General features: G+C 51.9%; 4 protein-coding genes across 11 annotated transcripts in view; 3 read left to right on the top strand and 1 right to left on the bottom strand.

Moving 5' to 3' along the window:
* LOC127032792 (zinc finger protein 883-like) overlaps positions 1-3,620 on the top strand; it is an 87,770-nt gene extending 84,150 nt beyond the window's left edge. For 4 of the 7 annotated variants that reach the window (XM_050920387.1, XM_050920388.1, XM_050920385.1 and 1 more), the window contains exons 3-5: positions 989-1,094; positions 1,441-1,554; positions 1,913-3,620. In XM_050920387.1, the coding sequence (XP_050776344.1) occupies positions 989-1,094; positions 1,441-1,554; positions 1,913-3,234 (1,542 nt within the window). In that variant the 3' untranslated portion in view covers positions 3,235-3,620. Of the gene's footprint in view, positions 1-307; positions 1,095-1,440; positions 1,555-1,895 lie in introns of those variants that run through there. The other 3 variants (XM_050920390.1, XM_050920389.1, XM_050920391.1) reach the window with 3 other exon arrangements.
* LOC127032790 (zinc finger protein 569-like) overlaps positions 1-21,774 on the top strand; it is a 253,686-nt gene that overhangs the window by 552 nt on the left and 231,360 nt on the right.
* LOC127033157 (zinc finger protein 850-like) overlaps positions 1-21,774 on the bottom strand; it is a 226,776-nt gene that overhangs the window by 19,323 nt on the left and 185,679 nt on the right. The gene's annotated exons all lie outside the window — the stretch shown is intronic.
* On the top strand, positions 12,235-21,131 carry LOC127032809 (zinc finger and SCAN domain-containing protein 2-like). Of its 2 annotated transcripts, none has more exons than XM_050920422.1 (3): positions 12,235-12,323; positions 17,575-17,747; positions 18,015-21,131. In XM_050920422.1, the coding sequence occupies exons 2-3, from the start codon at positions 17,705-17,707 to the stop codon at positions 19,040-19,042; spliced, it is 1,071 nt and encodes a 356-aa protein (XP_050776379.1). In that variant the 5' UTR covers positions 12,235-12,323; positions 17,575-17,704; the 3' UTR covers positions 19,043-21,131. The 2 variants fall into 2 exon arrangements, with proteins under 2 accessions (XP_050776379.1, XP_050776378.1); XM_050920421.1 differs by having other exon boundaries at positions 18,012-21,131.

Below are 21,774 nucleotides of genomic sequence, written 5' to 3'. Positions count from 1 at the left end.
TTCTCAGGGAGCTGCTGTGGGTTTGTCCTGTAGAGAGAGTGGGGCAGGAAATACACAGAGTAGGGTTGGGACAGGGAAGTTTTATTTACAAGGGGGTCTGATCATGCCTGTTACTGGGAAACAAGAGTCTCTGCTCTTGGGTGGAATGAGACCCAACCCTGTGACAAATGGGCCAGAACTGCCACATTTGAAGTAGCATCTTTGGGTGACTTTTTGTGGTTGCAAGCATGCGTAGTAAGGGAGCTGTTTCTGATTTGGCTGCTCTCTGTCTAACAATAATATGTTAATGCTGCTCCTTCCACCCCAGGCTCTCACCTACCCAGGAGCTAGGTTGCTTTTGTTATCCACATGAGGAAACTGAAGGACGGGGATGTGATGTAACTTTGCAGCTGTGTTGCCCCGTTCTGCTCTAACCACTAGGCAACACCCCTGATTCCCATAGTCTCTCTGCGCTGCTGTTCCCTGTAATGCGGATGGGATGAGGGCCATGGGTGTACGGAGTCGGAAGGGCCAGCAGGTCAAGACAAGGCTGGATTTGATCTCGCAGCATCAGAAGCATTCCCCACAGCTCTCTGATCTGACTTTCCTTACATTGCAAAATGATTGCCAGGACCTGCAACTGGATGACCGGGGATGGATCACTTGATAGTTGCCTTGTTCTGTTTATTCCCTTTGAAGCATTGGCACCAGTTGGGAGACAGGAGACTGGGCTAGAGGGACCATTGGTCTGACCCAGGATGGCCATTCTTATGTCCGGAGCAGCAAGGAAGAGGCAAATCTAGGTGTGATGACAGAGCAGGTGTGCGTGGAGCAGCCTGGAATGAAGGACCAGTTTGGATGCAAATATAACCTAGGGGGTTATGGGAACTGTCAGGACATAATGTATTGGGGAATGGAGCAGACACACCAGTCTGGGTCCCCTGAGGCTGAACTGGTAGGATTGTGGCTGAGGTAGAAAGTGCTGAGTGGCAAATGCCTGTTGTTTCAGGGACCGGTGACCTTCAAGGAAGTGGCTTTGTATTTCACTGACCCCAGTCAGAGAGCCCTCTACAGGGACGCCATGCAGGAGCACTATGCAAACAGGACCTCACAGGGTAAGGGAGGGTGTGTTTTCCCATCATTTGTTAGAAACTGTATAGACCCTGACGCGCTGGGGGCAGCTCCAGCTCTGGGATCGGCCTAGGTCTCCGAGATTTCTGGGATGAGGCCAGAACCTCCACACTTCCTCCCATGGGATGAGAGATTTGGAAATGGAACGATCCTAAATCCTGTCTCCACCTCCAGGGCTTTCACAGGGGCAGAGAGAGATTTCCCCAAGGGGTCCATGAATGTGGTCCATGAATGTTCCCCCTTCAGCCAAATCCAAGAACATTCTTGCTGTAAGTTCCCAGGACGGTTTAACCAACCAGGGTCTTTGCCTCTCTGCTGTCTCATGAACAGGATCTCTGATTCCCAAACCCAACGCTGTCTCCTGGCGGCAACAAGAGAAAGAACCATGGGTCCCAGATCTCCAAGGCTCTGGGGAAAGGGAGAACCCAAGAGGAGACTGCCCAGGTGAGGAATCCATGAAACTGACACAGATACCATCGGTGAGTGAAGAAGACAGCTGGGATTCCCACAAAGGCCCCCTGAGCATCCTCAGTTCTGCCTCATCCCCCCTGCCCTTATCAGGATTGTCCCCATCAGGGTCATATCCTCGTGACAGATGCTGCTCATGGCTTCCCACCCGTCTTGACAGACACCTGTCAGAACCTCCCTCCCCAGTGAGTGTTCAGGGGGATGCAGAGGTAGAATTGCTCCTCTCTCCTTGGGGGAAGGGCTTGACTCTTGATTTTTCAGTCTCCCCAGCAGTTATTTTGGTTTACTTTCTCCCCTTTGCTGTTTCCCTCTGTGAGGTTTCCTTTCTCCCCAGTGCAGGGAATTGACTCCTGTCCAGATCATCCCACTTGCCTCGGGGAAATATTTAGGACCCGCAAAGACTCCCTGTTGCGCAAGGGGCCGCATCCCAGGGAGAGACTGAACACGTGCAAAGACTGCGGGAAGAGCTTCCGTCAGCGGTCCAACCTCCTGGCGCATCAGAGGACCCATGGGGGAAAGAGACCCCACCCGTGTACCGACTGTGGCAAAACCTTTGGTGCCTTCTCCAACCTCCTGCGGCACCAGCGCGGGCACGCCGGTGAGAAGCCCTACAAATGCCCTGACTGCGGGAAAGGCTTCGGGCACAGCTCGGCCTTAATCACCCACCGGCGGATCCACACTGGAGAGAAACCCTACGCCTGCGGGGACTGCGGGAAGCGCTTCAACGTAGTCTCCAACCTGGTGCGTCACCAGCGGAGCCACACGGGCGAGAAGCCCTACAAGTGCCCTGACTGCGGGCGGCGCTGCAGCCAGCGCTCCCACCTGGTCACCCACCGGCGGCTGCACACCGGTGAGCGTCCCTACGTCTGCCTGGAGTGCGGGAAGTGCTTCAACGTCAGCTCGGACCTCATCAAGCACCGGCGCATCCACACCGGGGAGCGGCCCTACGCCTGCAGTGACTGCGGGAAATGCTTCAGCGGCAGCTCCAACCTGCTGACCCACCAGCGGCTGCACACGGGCGAGCGGCCCTACAAGTGCCCCGACTGCGGGAAAGGCTTCACTATCAGCTCCAAGCTGATTGCCCACCAGCGCACTCACACCGGTGAGCGGCCTTACAGCTGCGCTGACTGCGGGAAGGGCTTCAGTGACCGGCCCCACCTGGCCCGGCACCAGAGCGCCTCCCGGCGCGAAAAGCGCTACAAGTGCTCTGACTGCGGGAAGGGCTTCACCACTAGCTCCTATCTTCTCACCCACCAGCGCAGCCACACCGGGGAGACCCCCTTCATCTGCGGAGACTGCGGGAAGAGCTTCGCCGTGGTCTCCAACTTGGTGCGGCACCGACGCATCCACACGGGGGAGAAGCCCTTCCGGTGCGGGGAGTGTGGGCGGCAGTACAGCCAGCGAGCCCACCTCACCACCCACCAGAGGGTGCACACTGGGGAGAGGCCCTACGTCTGTCTGGACTGTGGGAAAGGCTTCAACGTCAACTCCTCCCTCACCAAGCACCGCAGGACCCACACCGGAGAGAAACCGTACGTCTGCCCCGACTGCGGGAAACGCTTCAGCCAGAGCTCCAATGTCATCACCCACCGCAGGCTGCACCATGGGGGGCACGGGGCCCTTGATGCTGCAGCTAGGGCCAGCCAGCGGGAGTGATCCCCTGCCAGCCTCTCTGGGCCAGGACATGGCCGCAGCTGACCCTTGGGCTTTGTGAGAAAGAGTCTTTGCTGCCGCTGCTGCAGATCCAGCTGTCTAGAGACCCTGAACCTTCTGCTGATCTGATGGGGAGGCTGGAGAGAGAAAAGCAAAACTCATCCTCCCCTGGAGGAGGAGTGTGTGTAAGAACCCACTTCCATCAGTGCTTCCATCACCCTGGAGTGGATGACTCCTCTGTTCCCCATGGCACCTGCCTGCTCTGTGCCCTGAGGTTGGGGGAGCAGAGACCTCCCTTCTCTTCAGACACCTTTGCTTAGTTTCCTGGTTCCGTGCCATGTCCGGGTCACTTCCTGTCCCATGGGAATAAAAAAGTTCCCTCCCTGAAACTTCCTTGTGCTTTCTTGAGAAGCTGGTGGAGCTTGTCTGGAGCCCTGCATGCCTGGGAGGGGTGGGATTATGGAGCCCTTCATACAGGGGAGAGGGGGGAATTAAAGAGCCCCGTGTGCTGGGGGTGGGGGGGAATTACAGAGCCCTCTGCTTGAGTGCTGGGGAATTAGGGAGGATGTGCTCAGTGGGTGAAGATTATTCCTAGATTCCAAGGCCAGAAGAGACCATTGTGATCATCTAGACTGAGCTCCTATGTAACACAGGCCATAGGACTTCCCTGGAACGGTGCCCGTTTGAGCCAGAGCCTGGCTTTTAGAAAAAACTTTCAGTCTTCATTTAAAGATTTTCAGTGCTGGAGACTCTCCCCATCACCCTCGATAAGTTGTTCCAATGGTGAATTATCCGCCCTGTTAAAATGTGGGCTTATTTCCCATCTGAATTTGTCTAGCTTCAACTTCCAGCTACCAGCACGCGAGCAGAGCTGTCCCTAGGGTACGGCCAATCGGGGTGACTGCCCCAGGCCCCTGTGCTTTGGGAGACCCTGCATTTCATGCGGAGGCGGGTGCCCGGTGCGGAAGTGAGGCGAGAGGGGTGAGGAGGTGAACAGGGAGGTGAGCGGTGGGTGGGGAGGGGAAGAGGAGCCCCCCTACCAACCTCCCGCTCCCTCCAGCTCCTCGCCAATCAGCACCTCTCCTTCCCTCTCAGTGCCTGCCGCCAATCAGCTGTTTTGCAGCATCTGGTACTGGTGGAGAGGAGCGAGGGTGCAGCGTGCTTGGGGAAGGAGGCAGAACTGGGTGGGGAGGAGGCAGGGCGAGAAGGGTTGAGGGCAGGGCTCCCTGGGGACGGGGGCGCAAGTGGGGCAACTTGCTGCAGGCCCCAGCCTCACAAGAATATAGTATTCTATAGTATTGCAACTTTTTTGTATGGAAGAGCCCCCCAAAATTGCTTTGCCCCAGGCCCCTTGAATCCTCTGGGCAGCGCTGGTTCGGGGTGGGAAGAAGTAGGGCAGGGTGGGGTCCTGGAGAAAGGGATGGAGTGTGGGCGGGGCCTGGGCAGAGCCTGGGGAAGCACCCCTTGGCTGATAAGTGCCGAATTTCTATGTCCCAGGCCCCGCACCCCCCTAGGAATGGCCCTGCCTGCGAAGGAGATTGGTTATGTGGGGAATTAGGAAGTTGCAGCAGAAGAAACACAGGGCTAGACCCTCTGCTGGCGTACAGTGGTACAGCTCTCCTGGAGTGGTTGGGGCACCACTAGCTGATGATGATAAAACCTAGTTCTTCTCTAGGGCTACTCATCCAGAGTCTCAAAGCTGACGGAGGTGACTGCCATTGTCCCCGTTACAGAAGGGGCAGTAACTTGCCTGGGATCCCCAGCCAAGCTGCGGATTTGGGAAGGAGGAGCCTGGGAACTATAGACCAGTCCCTCTGACTTTGATCCCTGGGAAGCTATTGGCCAGGGGTGGCCAAACTGCGGCTGGTGAGCCCCATGTGGCTCTTTTACAGTTCAGGTGTGGCTCGTGGAGCCTCCCCGCCCCATTCTCCACCTACCAGAGATGACTGGTGGCTGCTGAAAAGAGATGGAGAGGCACAATTTAAAGGTTTGCCCCCCCCCGCCCAACAGCTTGCATCATGCCCCCCAAGTACACACTCCCTTTCCCTCAGCAGGCCCTCCTCTCAGCTCCCAGGTGTTCGCTCCCGTGGAGAGGCAGCAGCAAACAGCTGGGAGCTGCACGGAGGGGTCGCTGCTTTAGCTCCCCGATGCCTGCAGCTCCCAGCTGTTTGCCACTGACTCTCCCCATGGCCGCAGTTCCTACCTTGCCAGCTCCAGCAGCTGCTGTGCAGGGAGGGGGTCCTGCAGCACCATGTAACCAAGTGAGGCCAGCAAACCCTGGCAAAAATCTGGGGGGGATATGTGTCCCCATGTGCCTCCCTCCATATGCATCATTTCAGGCTTCTGCCTAGCGGGACGGGAGGTCTCAGGGTTTCAGTCCCACAGGGCACGTTTGCTGGGGCTTGGGACTTCAACATAAGCAGGGCTTCAGCCCCAAGCCCTGGCAGGCATCTCCCATGGGGCTGAGGCCTGAGACCCCCCACTACCTGCAAGGCTGAAGCCCCGAGCCTCAGCAGTCACGCTCCTGCTCTTAAACAACTGAAGATTGTCGTATGTGGCTTGACAGGTCGGTAAGTTTGGCCATCCCATAATAGAGCAATGTATAACATTCAGCTTGCGAATACCTGGATGATGAAGGGGTAACCCACACATCTAAGGACAATCACAGGGAGCCAGCATGGATTTACTAAGAACAAATCATGCCAAACCAGCTTGATTTCCTTTGACAGAGTTACTAGTTTGGTGGATGGGGGAATGTGGTGGACATAACTTACCTGGACTTCAGCAAGGCTTCTAACAGAGTCCCATGTCACATTTTGATAAGTAAGCTGGAGAAATGCAGGCTTGGCAGAACTACCATTAAGTGGATATGTAATTGGTTAAACAACCGCAGGCAAAAGGTAATTTATTAATTGAATGATGGCAGATTGGAGGAAGGTCTTGGGTGGGGTTCCATAGGGATCTGTTCTGTATACAGTGTTGTTTAACATCTGCATTAAGGACCTGTATGTAGGAGTATGTCCAGACTATCTGCCGGAGTCGACGGGAGAGCGTTCGGGGATTGATATAGCGCGTCTAGACGAGACACAATAGATCAATCCCCAATAAATCTCTCAGGATTGTTGGGCAGATCCTGTTGTGTGTCTCCCATCACTCACTTTTCTGATCTGAGGTTGGGCTGAGCTATGTCTGGATCCAGAGTCGCATCCACTGGGGGAGAGTCAGTGCCAGGGACAGAGGCTGGTCACTGGGATTAAAGGGAAATTAACCTGTGTCCCTGTTAATAACTGTTTAGTCCCTAATTTTGGATCAGTCACTGATGGAAATAGAGGCAAAGCATCATAACCCACAGGACAGAGTGGGCTTTTCCTCCCTGCCCTGTTTAGTCCCTGGGGCAGGAGACAGGGGAGTTCCGTTTGTGCAGAATAAACACAAAATTCCTCATCCGTGGGGCCTCTGGGCAGCTCCAGGCCTCTCTCAGCTCCTGTGGGGACTCACGGGAGAGGATTGGATCCCCCTGCAGCCTGTGCTGGACTCAGGAATCACCTCCTCCTGATATTGGTCACACTGTCCCCTCCACTACTGAAAAAGGGTTGGGAGTGAATGTGGTTGGGGTAGAGGATCTGGGGAGGGCAGAGGATGGAACTCTGCCAGCTTCATCTGATGCTGTTGCTGTCTGTTCCCCCCTCACACACATTGAACCAACTCTGGCTGCCAGAGTGGGTGTGGAGGGGCTGGAGGCAGGAGTGGCAGAAGATCCTGAAAATTGGGGGGGACAACAACACCTGAACTGTGACCTCACTGCCCCACCCCCAAGGCCCTGTCCCCCTCATGCTGCCCTCCTACCAAGGTCCCACCCTCACACTGCCCATTCCCCCGAGGCCCCACCCTTACACCGCCTATTTCCCCCTGAGCCCCCTGGCCTCGCACCACTGCTTCCCTGCCGAGATCCTGCTCCCGAGCCAGCTTGTCCCCCTGAGACTCTGCCTTCTCTCTGCCCCATCACCCCCCCGGCTTGCCCCTACAGCTGTTAAAAAGTGAGGGGGCCATGACCCCCTGGCTCCCCCGTCTGGTGTCCATGGCTGGGGGTTGGGACAGATGCACAGAACAATTTATAAGAGGAGTTCCAGAGCCAAATTGTTCCCCATCCCTGACGCAGTCACGTTTGGGGTGGCAGGGTGTGGACCACACATTGAGTCCAGAGCCCAAATCCTACCTCACGCTGATGAGTTAACAAGCTCCATCCATGTGCAGCTGAGGATCTGCACATCTACGCCTGCCAGAGCGCCTGGCTTGTCTTGACTGGGTGCACGGACACATGACAGGATCTGCCTAAAAAGCCTGAGAGATTTGAACTTTGTGTGTGTGTCCTGGGCACTGATGGGTTCATAGGTGGGAGACGTTACTGGGAGGTGGATGTGGGAGACAAGACAGGCTGGGACCTGGGGGTTTGTAGGGAATCTGTACAGAGTAGGGAGTGGGTCACACTCACAGCTGGGAATGGATCCTGGGCTGTGAGGCTGAGGAATGGAAAATACAATGCCTGTTCCTCCCACTTGACCCCCTGTCTCATGAGTATCAGGCCCAGCCAAGTGGGGATTCTCCTGGACTATGAGGCAGGCGAGGTCTCATTTTTCAATGTGACTGACAGGTCCCATCTCTTCACTTTCACTGGCACCTTCTCCAGGACGCTCCACCCTTATTTCTGTCCTGGTTTCAGTGCTGAGGCTAAAAACGCAGCTCCCCTGATAATCTGCCCAGTCCCAGCTCAAGCCAGAGGGGATCTTGGTCCCTGACAGTGACCCTGCGGCACAGGCTGTCCCCTCCCAGTGCTGTCCCTCCCCAGACAGTCTGCAGCCCTGCACACTCATAGACTTTAAGGCCAGAAGGGCCCATCATGATCATCTAGTCTGACCTCCTGTGCATTGCAGGCCACAGAGCCTCACCCACCCACTCCTGTAATAGACTTCTAACCTCTGGCTCAGTCACTGAAGTCCTCAAATCATGGTTTAAAGACTTCAAGTGACAGAGAATCCACCATTTACACTAGTTTAAACCTGCATGTGACCCATGTTACAGAAGTCATTGTGGCCAGAAGAGGCCCCAGGCAGTACTCTCTTTTCCCCTTCAGACACTCCATGAGAGAGGCTCCATCCTGGCCTCAGACACTTACCCCACCCAGGAAAACCCTGCCTGCCTTCAGCTCCTCGGAGCTCTCTGCAGTGTAAGGACACTGGGAATAGATACCACCACCCCACTCAGACAGCTCCAGTGCCCCCTGCCCACATTGACCCTTGCCCAATTCCTCACCTTTCTATGTGGGGAGGAGGGATCCCACTTGGCACAGATTGCAGCTTTCTGTGCTTTCTATGGTTCTCCCAGCCAGTGGCAGATTACTGCACAGGCCAATGGGGGCCCCCAGAAAAATCTTCTCCCCCCATGGCACTGGGGCTGGAGGAGCTCTCGCTCCCTGCTGTGGGACCGGGGCTGAGGTGAGGGCACACAGCTTCTCTGGTCTTGGGGCCGCAACAGGGGATGGGTGGGTAAAAAGGAGCAAGCAAACGGGGAAGGAGGGAGGGTGTTTGCAGGGATGAGGTGGAATGGGGGTGGGGCCACAGGCAGAAGGGGTGGAACAGGGGTGGGACCACAGATCTGGTGCCAGGGCCCCTCATTTGCTCTGACTCAGGGCCTCAAGAGACTTTAATCTCCCTCTTTCCCAGCTCAAAGTGCACATTTCCCCTCGTAGCTCTGGGGATGTCTGTCCCCACACAGGATACTGCAGTAGATAGGGTAAGCTGTCTGGGACTTTGTCTCCCTGTGACCTTTGTGATGGGTGGGGGGACCTGGCTTCAGTTCCAGCTGGTTTGTGGGGTTGAGGGGAGAGTAGCCCCAGGGTCTGTTTTAGCTCTGCTGAGTTAGCCGCTCTCAGCTCTCCCAACCTTTCAGTGCGACACCCCCTACAGGTTTCCCAGCCCTGTATCTCCACATTCCCCCACACCCTCCCTTCCCATCCCATCACAGCAGGCCTCAGGACCTAACCTTCCTCACCCCGCCTCTGCCTTTTGGCCCAAGGATTTCTGTGCCAGAAGAAACCGCTGAGTCTCCTGTAGCCAGGGGCCTGAGACTCAGCACACGTTTGTTTTATTATTGATAAATTTTCATATTTCAGCCATCTGAGAACTCTCACAGATGAGAGAGGAGAAAATGAGCAAAATCAAATAGCCATGAGACAAATAACCATTTGGGGTATGGATACCCAAACAGCTCAAGGCCTAGCAGCCAGTCCTCTGGGGGCTCTGAGGGGATTACAAGGTCTATAGGGTGTCCATACCCCAGGTAACAAATTCAGGTGAGTGGGGATCCCAGACCAGCTGCTGGGGGAAGCTAGGCCCAGGTCTTGGGAGTGAGGCATGGCCGGAGTATCCTTCTCCAGGGATAGGGAAGGGAGAGGAGTCCATCCCAGGCACAGAAGGCAGATGGGGGGGATCTTTCCTCCCCTGCTATGAAGCAAAGGACTTCGAAGCTGGGGCTGCAGTAGGAAGGCGGAACCGACCAGCTCTCTCCTCCTCCGCCAGCGGAGCCAGAAAGCAGTACTGATCAGGCTGGAGTAGGTTCTGCTGTCTCCTGATCCCAGAGACAGGCAGCCAGCCACTGAATGCCCCCTGGCATTCCTGAGAACTGCAAATGCTCTGGGGATGGGGCGGGGGTTTGTTTATTTGCAAGGTCTATTCACACAGTGGAGTAGCCGATGCACAATGAGGTTGGATCTCTGCTGGAAGCTCTTCCCGCAGCCCAGGCAAGGATAGGGCCTCTCACCCGTGTGGACTCGCAGGTGCGTCAAGAGGGATGAGCTGTAGCTAAAGCTCTTCCGGCACTCAGAGCAGGCATAGGGTTTCTTAGTGCTAAGCCCTTTGCCTGGTTCTAAACCTCCAAAGGCCTCTCTATGGTCCAGGCAGGAGGGGACCAGGGAGTCTGTGTGAACAGCCCTTCTGCCTCCTAGGGGGCAGGATTAGACTCCCTGCAGAGTTTCTGAATTTCCTGGGAAGAGGGTGTGAGTCTTTCTCACAAGGGTTCTGGGGAATAAAGGGTTGATACTCCCCCCGCCCTTAAAGCTAAGGTACCAACAGCAGTGAAGATCAGAATAGATAGGGAGAAGTCACTGATTTGGGTGCCTGTTGTCACAGATCATGACATTACAGGGTGATGCTATGTTTCATCATAATGACACGATGGGGTGCAGTAAGAAAAAGAGAGGGGGGCTCCCACAAACCCAGGAGAGGGGGAGGGAGAAAAGAGATCCTTCTGGGCCTGAATGAAGGAGAGGATGGGAAAATGTGACCCCCCCACACACTTTCACTTAAACCCTGGGGACCAGGGAAGAACCCTGAGCAGAAGTGGATTCGGGCACTCCAGAGACATCACAGAGGGGACAGGGATCCTTACATAGTGAGATCACCGTCTCGTAATTCTCCTGCATGACGTCCCTGTAGAAGGCTCTCTGACCAGGGTCCAGCAGAGCCCCCTGCCCCGGGTGAAATACACAGCCATCTCCTCGAAGGTCACCCCCTGGAACAACGATGGCAAAGAAAAAAGGTCAAAAAGGTGAAAGAAATTTAACTGGTGCCATCATCAGTGCCCATGTTGGCACCCAGCTCGACACAGCAGCTCTGAGATGCATGAACTACCCCACTCATCCCAGATGGCACACTGATCTCGGAGCCTGAGGAGGACACATTAAATGGCCACACTATTAACTATTTCAGCTGGGAGTCCCGTGAAGAAGGCAAGGACAATCATATCATGGAGATCTGCACTAGCTACTGCAATAGGCACATACATTGGCCACCATAATTTGATAGAGTTCCCTCCGACCACGTATTTTCCAGGAGCCCAGCATCACAGAGTGAGGTGCAGGAAGAGATGGGGCTCGCTAGATGATCAGTGCTTGTGAGACAGAATCTGCTTTTTTAAGTACAAATTATTGGGTGGGGGGTGAATTGGAGAACCAAAATATCGCTCACTGAAGGCAATAATATATTTAGGATCCACCTGGTCCCCTCAAACACCAGGCTTGCCACATGCCCAGATTTTTCCCAGATGATCCTTTTTTCTTTTGAAGCTGCAGTCCCAGGAAATTTGTGAGAGTTCTCATTCCATACTGCCTGCTGGCCAGCTGTGTGGGCTCTGCATCATCCCAGGTTTTGTACCTGAGAGGTGGCACTCCTAGTCACCAACACCCCCTACTCTGAAACATCTCATCTCCAAACTTCCCCCCCCACGCCATCTCCACACCCCAGCTCCCTCCCCCCACCAGCATGTCCCACCCACCCCTAGTTACAAACAGTGCTCCCGCAACAACCAGCTCCCAATCTCCCCCAGTGACACCCCCTAACCTGAAACATCCCATCTCCAAACATCCCCCCACGCCATCTCCACACCCCAGCTCCCTCCCCCCACCGGCATGTCCCCCACACCCCAGTTACAAACAGTGCCCCCCAACAACCAGCTCCCAGGTCCCCGCCGTCTCCCCAGCTGCCCCCAGGGCTGCAGCAGGCTCCGGGGAATGGGCTCCTGGCACCGTGGGCAGCACTGGCTCTGCTCCGCTTCCTCCCAGCGCTGGGGCCCGGGGCGCGGCGCCCTACGTGCAGCGCTCCCTGCCAGCGCCATGGGGCAGCCGCTGGGTTTGAGCTGCCAGGGCTCAGGGGAAGGTTTTGCCATGAGACATGGCGGGAAGGGAGGGGGGGGGGAGCGTCTCCTTGCCGGGGATTGGTTGGTGCCTGGGGCCTCGCCAAGGTGTGGGTGGATCCAGCTGTAGTGAAAACCAAACCCAAACGCCTCCAGGTTGAGAAGATCCGGGGTGGGGGATGGGCAGGGAGTCCGGACACCTGGGTTCTATTCCCGGCTCTGTGGGAACAAGGCTCTTTCTAGCCTGAGACAGTCCCTGTGAGTGTTGCTACCCGACTTGGTATTGAAGGGCACAGGAAGGGACTAAACCAGCTGGGCTCCAGCAGCTGCTGCTGGGAGGGGAAAGAGGGAGGCAGCAGGTGCTGGGGGAAAAGGAAGCGGAATCGGAGCCCTAGAGGATCCTGCATGTGAGTTAGTGCTAAAGCCTGAAGATGCTGCTGGCTCCATTGTGGCCTGGGAGCCCGACCTGAGCAGCTGCTGCGTGGGGTCTGTGCGGGGGGAGACCTGCATGAACCCCCCTCCGCGCCCAGCTGGGGAGACTTTCTCCGGTGCTTGGAACCAACCCCTGGGGCAGCCCCGGGCTTTGCCGACACCAGCCCCTGAGCCGGGGCCTGCAGGTAGGGGAGAGAGCCGGGGGAAGGGCTGGGGCAGGGCAGGAAAGTGACTCTGATTTCACAGGCCCTGGGAACCTGCTGCCTTGTGAACGTGCCTGCAGCAGCATCTGAGCAGGAAAGTGACTCTGCACAGCCTCAGATCCCGCTGTCCCAGTCTCTTGTTATTTTGTGCTTTTCTTAAAGCCCGAAGGGCATGTGTTCAAGGGGGTAAATCAACTCACCTAGCTCTTTGCCTAGTTTTACAACAGGCTACATAAAAAGCTGAGTGATGTCAGAACAAGCTAAAATTTCATACAGACAACATGAGAAAGGAAGCAATTTTTCAGTACTAGTGTGTGGTGACACTTGTATTTTTATGTCTGATTTTGTACGCAAGTCGTTTTTAAGTGAGGGGAAATTTAGGGGTACACAAGACAAACCAGCCTCTTGAAAAGGGGACAGTCATCTGGAAAGGCTGAGGGCCACTGGTCTGGTCCAGTGTTTCTCTTGCTTTTTGGAGAGGATCTGCTGCCTTTCTAAACTGTGTCTCGGAGATCTCAGGGCAAACACTGCCCTTCTAGTCCAAGCATTAGGGTGTCATTAAAACTCAGCTTCTAGCCTTCATGGTTGCACAGAAAAGCTTGATGACCTGAGTAAAACCCAAAAGCCCAAATGCACACAAATCTGCAATTTTTGTAATTTTTATTTTTAGCAAATATCATGATTTTGGGGCTCTGACTCACGATTTTGGGGTTGTCTGCACCAAGAGCCAAACTGCAGGAGAGAGATGCTTCAGGGGACCATGAATAAGCCTCAGTGGGGTATCCCGTTTTGTCAGAGTTGTTGTCAGGGAGAGGGTGAAAAATAAGACTGAGATGCAGGGAAAAGAAGATGTGTGGGAGAGACAACTTGAAATGTGGCAGATTTCGCCATCTCTGTGCAGTTAGGGCAATAACAGGGAGTGTCGAGAGAGTGTGTATGTGTAGGTTTATTCCTGATTTACACATCTGCCCCGTTGCTGTCCTGTTGCCCGCCCCCCTCACCCCGAGCTGGCTACTGCTTCTAGTGATAAGTAGGGCCCTACCAAATTCACAGTCCATTTTGGTCAATTTCACCATCATAAGATATTTAAAATAGTCAATTTAATATCAGTTATATAAATCTGAAATTTCACAGTGTTGTAACTGTAGGGGTCCTGACCCAAAAAGGAATTGTGGGGAGGTCACAAGGTTATTGTGTGTGTGTGTGGGGGGAGTTTGCGGTACTACTACCCTTACTTCTGCGCTGCTGCTGGTGAGGCGGCTTCAGAGCTGGATGTCTGATCAATAGCTGCTGCTCTCCAGCTGCCCAGTTCTGAAGGCAGCGCAGAAATAAGGGTGACAATACCACGACCCTTGCAAAAAAATAACCTTGCGGAACCCCCTGCAACTCACTTTTGGGTCAGGATCCCCAATTTGAGAAACACTGGTCCCCCCGCCCCCCTGTGAAATCTGAGTAAAAGCACACAAAGACCAGATATCATGTTCCGTGACTCATTTTTTCCTGGTTCCCATAAAGTTCCACAGAGATGGGTAAATGTCCTCAGTATGAAAACACTGCCAGGGCTAGTGTGCACCGGAACTCTTTAATTCCTGGTTTTCAGAGGTTTACACAGAGTTGGTTCAATGGTCTGGAAGCACACAAGGTGGGTCAGTCACCCTACCTCTCTGTTAACAAAGTGTTTTGGGGGCAGTGAAATTTCCCTTTGCTATGCGGAGGGTTTAAAAATGTCTCAGTGGGTTTCGTCCTTACTGAGAGAGTCTGGGTCTGGGCTGTAATAAAGTATGTTAGGGGGCTTATTCCTTCACCCTCTTACTTCCCTGGTCCTTCTCGCATGAACAGAGAGCAACAATACCCAAAGGTGAAAACAATTCGATGTTTATTGGGGTGAACTTCCAGCCAGCATGATTCCAGTTTCCTTTCTCAGTGTCCCCCTTCCCAGCTCTGACACCACAGAGCCTTGTCTGTGTCCCTGTTTCTGTTCCCATCGCCCCCTTTAATAAAACATGATCCCAGTTCCCCCATCCCCAGTCCCTGTTCCCATTTCCCCCCACACACACTTCCTGATTGACTGCAGACTGTATAGTAAAACCTGAGTTTTGCTTAGCTATAACTTAACCATTCATTTTACCGAAATTTAACTAACCAATCCTAACATATTGTAACATGTTTATTTAACCAGTTATATTCCACCACCTTCATTGGTTTACACCCAACAAAATTAATTACACAGCTGACAGAAACACTTACAGAACCAGACAGAGACCATGCAAATAAACATGCAAAACAATACAGAAGTGAGGATTTCACAACTACATCTATACAGACGTAAGGGTTTTCCAGCTGTGTCTATTGATAAGTGAGTTCTTGCCAGACAGGATGCTATTAAACTAAGTTTCCTTTTACATCCTCTAGGCTCTTCCCTTTCTCTGGAGGTGATAGGAATATCAGGACAGGATTGTATTCCTAATAGCCCAATCACACCTTATTTCAATGTGACTAGTTTGGAATGTGTGGACGTGACCATACACTTCCCAGTTATGGCTGCCTAACTACATTTTAGCTGAAGGCCTTAGCCTGTCACAGTAAGAGAAGGCCATTCCGCAGACAGTGATCTTTGATTCTTTCTTTTATACCTCTATAACTAGCTAAGTGATAAGAATACACCTAAATTCTTAAAGCATAGGCCTTTGCAGACAGGCCTGAATATCGATATCTTAACAAAGTGACCAAATGATTTCCCAGCCAGGCAGACTCCCTCAGCAGAGAAAGAGCATGTTGAGAAGTGGGGTGTGAAATGGACTAAAACTCCTTCTGCAAACACACCAATCACTCCTCTTGCCCTGATAGGCTGCAGAATAACAGCCACGTTTTGCTCCAGATTGTCCCATTCTCCTGAGGGGCCGGCTGGAGGAAAGGCTGCAGTGAAGCCAATTCAGGTAGGGGATTTCTCAGGGAGGTGTCTGAAGGAGACACAAGAGGAGAAAGAGAGGGGGACAGGGTGTGAGAAACCTGCTGGAACTTGTTGGATCTGGGTCCCTGTTTATAGGAACAGGCCTGTTGGAAGGGGTCAGAATTCACCCAATTTATGGAACAGTAAACAAACTCCTGAAGAGAAATGGAGAAACTTGCCAGCCTCTCCGCATGAAGCTTGAGCCCAGTAGCCAGAGGCTGCTGTGAAATATGAAGAGGCCACCCAGCAGTGAGGCCCAGGGGAGCTGCCCTGTCCCCTCACACCCAGCAGCTAGCAATGGGGAGCGTATTGGGATTCCCACCCGGGTTCCGTCTCAGTCCCCTGCTTGGTGCCTCCATGTCCTGTATCAGCTAGTAGGTATGTGATTAAATATGATGGCGCTGCCCTCCTCTGTCTTCTGGGAAGGAGCAGGAGCTCTCACTTTTACTCCTCACCCCCTGAAGCCTCCTGCCTGCTCTGGCTCTCCCAGAGCTTCCATTTTATTGGCCCCCTCCCCTGTGAATAGTGGGATTGTTGCTGGGGCAGCAGGTACCAAGTGGGTGACTGTGGCTGTTTCAGATGCTGGTGACCTTCGAGGAGGTGGCTGTGTATTTCACCGAGGGGCAGGGGGCTCTGCTGGACCCCGCTCAGAGAGCCCTCTACAGGGACGTCATGCAGGAGATTTACGAGATGGTGATCTCACTGGGTAGGGGATTCCTGTCCTTTGATTTACCCCCGGGAGGAATTCTGCCAGTATGCAGATATGCAGAATTCATCTGTCTCGTATAATTTTGTATTTTCCCGCATAAGAAATGTTTTGCCTAAGAAGTGATGCAATTCTGCCTTTTACCCACCAGAGGCCACTGTGGCGCCAGAACAGCAGAGCCACAGCGGCCTCTGGTGGGAAAATGGTGAAACTTCAGCACTTCTTGGGCAAAATGTATTTTATGCGGGAAAATACAAAATCCTATTCCCAGTGCTGCAGAATTCCCCCAGGAGTAAAGTTTATCACAGCACCCCGCTCACGGATCCAGGTCCGGATGGAGAGGGGCACACAGGGTTGCTGGGGGATCACAGACTGTGGTTCAGAACAGGACAGACTGGAACATGGGCTCAGGAGCTAGTGGGGTGACAGTGTTGAGATGGGGAAGTGGGGGCTGCAGAGACCCATAGGGATGAGAGGTGTGGGGACAGGGGCAGACGTGCCTGGCTGAATTTAAATGAATTACACTACGTTCTGTATTAATATGCCTTGTAAGGAATCTATTGGTTAAAAAAAAAAATTACCAGAATCTTTTTTTTAATCTGTATTATTACAGACATACTTGCTGACAGATATTCTGAAATAAATTACCAAAATAATTGTAACAGGCATGATTATATTGTGTTATTTTGACAAATAAAATATGCAGAATTTTGCAAAATTTTCAAATATTGTGTGCAGAATTTTTATTTTTTTTGTGCAGAATTCTCCCAGTAGTATTGATTGTTAGAAGCAGTAGGGTCTATGATGTGCCCAATTTGGCTTCTGCTCAGGTCCTTTCCTGGTCCCTTAGGCTGTACAGGATTGGGCCCCGTAGTCCCCTGGTCTGGTGAGAGAGAGCCTTTCCGCTCTATACCTTTTTCCATGGGCCAGAGGTGTCAGAAACCTAAGGGATATCCTACTTCATATCCATCCTCCATAATTTACCTGGGGGCAGAAGCTTCATCTTCTCCCGTCTGTATTCACTCTCTCACACACAACCCCAATTCCCCTCCCTTTCTGGGACTAGCTCCATCTGTGGGGTTGGCCCTGACTTCTGCAGGTTTAGAAACAGGCTGAGACTTAATATCAGAGCTGGGTCTGAGTTAGCGTGTCCCCCAGAAACTCCTACTGAGGTGCAGTATCTCCCCACACAGACATCTGCCTCTCCCAAAGGGGTGGGGTTCAGTGACCACATTCCCCTACATTCCCAGTTCACACACCCCTAGCATAGCATGGGGGCTGGTTAAAATCAGGGAATGTTCTTTGTGACTGATATTCTACAAATATATAATGCCTCCTGATCTTGCCTGATTTGACTCCCTGGGCAGGATTTCTCCTTCCCAAACCTGACGTGATCGTCCAGCTGGAAAGAGGGGAAGAACCGTGGGTCCCGGATCTCCAGGGCTCTGCAGAGAGGGAGATGTCGAGAGGTACCTGCGCAGGTGGGGAGCCAGTGAAATGGACATAGGGAACCATCAGCTGAGATTCACTCAAAAACCTCGTGAGTTCTCCCAGTTCTGCCTCACCATCTCTTATGCTCAGCATGTGTCATACCCTCATGGCTTCCACCAATCCTGACTGACATCTGGAAATAGCTCCCCACTGACCTCTCTTCTTAGTGTCTAAATCAGGTCCCTTTTTTTCTCAACGACCCCAGCAGTTACTGTGTTTCATTTCCCCAGCCCCCCTGATTTTCTATTCCCTTTCTGAGCTTTCCTTTCTCCCCAGTGCAGGGAAGGACTCATGTTTGGATTCTCTATTCCAGCAGGTGATGGTACAGTGAGTGAGAACCAGGAGAGAAATTCTCAGCAGGATGGTCCTGAGCAAGTGGAACCCCATGGGACATTATCAGGAAGAACTGAAGGGCTTGTCTCCCAGGACCCCGAGCGGGGAGAAGGCTGTGGGATTCAGCACAGGCTAAAGAGGCAGCAGGGAAATCCTCCATCGGAGACAGGTGGCAAATCTAACAATGGTGTGGGGGGTTGCAAGGGCCTTAAGGAAACCCCAGCCCAGCCGAGAAACCTCAAGGGGGAGAGGAGACACACGTGTACAGAGTGCGGGAAGAGCTTCAAACGGAGCTCCAACCTTATCACCCATTGGCGGATCCACACCGGGGAGAGGCCCTACAAGTGCTTCGACTGTGGGGAAAGCTTCAACGTGAGTTCTAACCTCATTGCGCACCGGAGACTCCACACGGGGGAGAAACCTTATACGTGCCCCGACTGCGGGAAAAACTTCATCGTGAGCTCGCAGCTCACAATACACCAGAGGATCCACACGGGAGAGCGACCCTATCAGTGTCCCGAGTGCGGGAAAAGCTACATCCAGAGCTCAGCCCTGGTTAAGCATCGGAGAACCCACATGGCAGAAAAACCCTACAAGTGCCCCGAATGCTCAAAAAGCTTCACTGTGAGCACCGCCCTTATTAGACACCAGAGACTGCACATGGGCGAGCGATCCTATATGTGTCCTGAGTGCGGAAAAAGCTTCGGTGTAAACTTGGACCTTATCCGACACCAGAGACTGCACACAGGAGAGAGGCCTTATAAATGCCTGGACTGTGGGAGAAGCTACACGCAAAGCTCAGCTCTGATTAGGCATCAGAGAATCCATACAGGAGAAAAGCCTTATAAATGCCCCAGTTGTGACAAGAGCTTCATCCAAAGGTCAAATCTGATTAAACACCAGAGAATCCACACAGGAGAAAAGCCGTATAGATGCGACGAATGTGGAAAATGTTTTAGCACCAGCTCAAATCTCGTAACGCATCAGAGACTCCACACTAGAGTCTATTAGGACTGACCAAAGGAGATAACTTACATTTGTCAGTTGCCATCTTGGGTGTTATGTGTGTTGATCTCGTGTTTAACCAGGCAAGACCGATCCAAATCATCTGGCTCATGGAGATTCTGCCTAGCTCTGCAGCCCCATGCCAACCTCTACAATTCTGGGTACTGCCTGTATACCCTGGACTCTATGCCACCCTGTGAAAACTCAGAACTTCTCTGCCTGCCAGGGATTTAGATGGTGCATCTCTGCATTCTCAGCCCCATCCCTGCACAATGGTGGGCATACACCCAGACAGCCCTGTGTAAACTGTGGGTTAGGCTCTGTCTCCATCATGTAACCAAATATCACCCGAAAAAGAGTCTTGAAGATACAAGATGGGAGCCACCACACAAAAATGTTCCCTGCTGGGGTTGAGGGTTCTTCCTCCTGTTTTGGTCTTAGGTCCTTCTCCAGCTCTGTTCTTCCTGTTCAAACCCAGTGTAGTGAAAAGGGATTGGGTAGTGTCCCTTTAAATTGTATATGAGGGCCTTTGCTGGCCCTCACTGTATTCCCTGAGGCCAGAGCAGTGGTATAGGTATGTACATAGGTCTTGCATGTTGAATATACGTACAAAACACAGCTATTTGGACTCCACTGTGCTTGTGTAGTTTCTCCACATTACGTATGTTACATAAAGAGCAAAAGACACAACAGTTGTTGAAAGGATGGGATCCTAATCCAGGAATAGAGTGAAGTAGACAGTGACTGCACTTAAGAACAGCCATACTGGGTCAGACCAATGGTTCATCTAGCCCAGTATCCTGTCTTCCACAGTGGCCAATGCCAGGTACTTCAGAGGGAATGAACAGAACAGGTAATCACCAAGTGATCCATCCCCTGTTGCCCATTCCCAGCTTCTGGCCAACAGAAGCTAGGGACACCATCCTGGCTAATAGCCACTGATGGACTTATCCTCCAGGAACTTATCTAGTTCTTTTTTGAATCCTGTTATAGTTTTGGCCTGCATAGATATAGGTTGACTGTGTGTTGTGTAAAGAAATATTTAATTTTGTTTGTTTTAAACCTGCTGCCTATTAATTTCATTTGGTGACCCCCTCGTTCTTGTGTTATGAGAAGGAATAAATAAGACTTCCTTATTTTCTTTCCGCACACCAGTCATAATTTTATAGACCTCTATCATATCCCCCCTTAGTCATTCTTTTTCTAAAAAGTCCCAGTCTTATTAATCTCTCCTCATATGGAAGCTGTTCCATACCCCTACTCATTTTTGTTGCCCTTTTCTGTATCTTTTCCAATTCCAATATATCGTTTTTGAGATGGAGCAACCACATCTGCACGCAGTATTCAAGATGTGGGCGTGCCAGGGATTTATATAGAGGCAGTATGATATTTTCTGTCTTATTATCTATCCCTTTCCTAACGATTCCCAATATTCTGTTTGATTTTTTGACTGCTGCTGCACACTGAGTGGATGTTCTCAAAGAAACTTGCTGGGGCTGTAAGTTAACTGTTCATTTAGAGATTATTTAAGTAAAAAATGTGTATCTGTTTGGGGGAAATGGATTTGTTTGAGAGCTCAGTAGAGAACTTGTCCACCTGTATTGAGAGACTGAAACAATCTATAATTTCTCGTAACATAACTGATGAAAGAAAGGTGGCATCTATTAAACCTACCAAAAAAAAAACAAACAAAAAACCAAACGTTGCTGAGAGGTGAAAACTCTATAAAGATCTAGGTCATCTGGCAAGGTCTAACAATGCAAATCCTTGCTCGGAGTTTAGTGTAGTGGCCAGGGATTGATACATACAGTGAAAGCTGTGTTATCTCGCACTTTATCAAATGCAAAGCTCTATTCTGATCTCTCTCAATACAAATCTTCAGTCTAGTAACCGGGACTAGTAAACTGCCCGGGAGGTTATGCAATTGCACATTCTGCACTCTGCTTTTATGCAAAAGAGGCAGAAGACAAGTCGGCCAGTTGATATGAGGAATTTATTCAAAAAAGCAGCTTCCAGGGTGTGTCATAGGGTCAGTATAGCTTCAACCCAATCTCCTACACCTTCTACAGTGATAATTGATGTTGATAATGCCAACCCTGAGACACTGCAAGATCCTGAAGTGCCTTCTGAATCATCAAAGAAAGACTAAGTTATGTTCTGTATAGCTTTAGTGTTCAGTGTATTTTTAGTGATCTGGGTGTAAGCATTGCGCTACCCATTGTGGTATGTAGTGTCATAAGATAACGTGCTGTATAGAAAACTTTCCATGTATACACCTAAGTGCTTCAAGAAACCAACCACTCTGCAGAGCAGTACTACTACTGGCTTGGTGAGTACCTGTCTACTATTTTATACTTTATTCATTTTATTGTGTTCTAAATCTTTAAAAATTGGTAAGTATAACTCTTAGTTACTTGGAATTTTTGATTAACCGGCATCTCAAGTCTCCCAACATGCCAGATAACAAAGCTTTTACTGTAAATTGCAAAACAATGCCTTTCCTGTTTGGATCGATTTGGTTAACATTGGTTACTGGGGACACCCCACTGTGCCCTGTGGTTTCTCCATGTGCAAAGGCTCCAAAACATCCCAGGAGGGGGAGGAGGCCCTTCTTTAAAATTTTTTAGCCCCATGATTAGAGTACTGACCTGAGATGTGGGAGGCCCCCTGTTCCAGTCCTTTCTCTGCCTGATGAGAAGGGATTTGATCAGTAATCTGCCACCACTGGACTGTAGAAC

This window comes from Gopherus flavomarginatus, chromosome 12 (genome assembly GCF_025201925.1).
Source record: "Gopherus flavomarginatus isolate rGopFla2 chromosome 12, rGopFla2.mat.asm, whole genome shotgun sequence".
NCBI classification, from domain to species: domain Eukaryota; kingdom Metazoa; phylum Chordata; order Testudines; family Testudinidae; genus Gopherus; species Gopherus flavomarginatus.
Note: the sequence above shows the minus strand (reverse complement) of the source record. Positions and strands in the feature narration are given on the sequence as shown.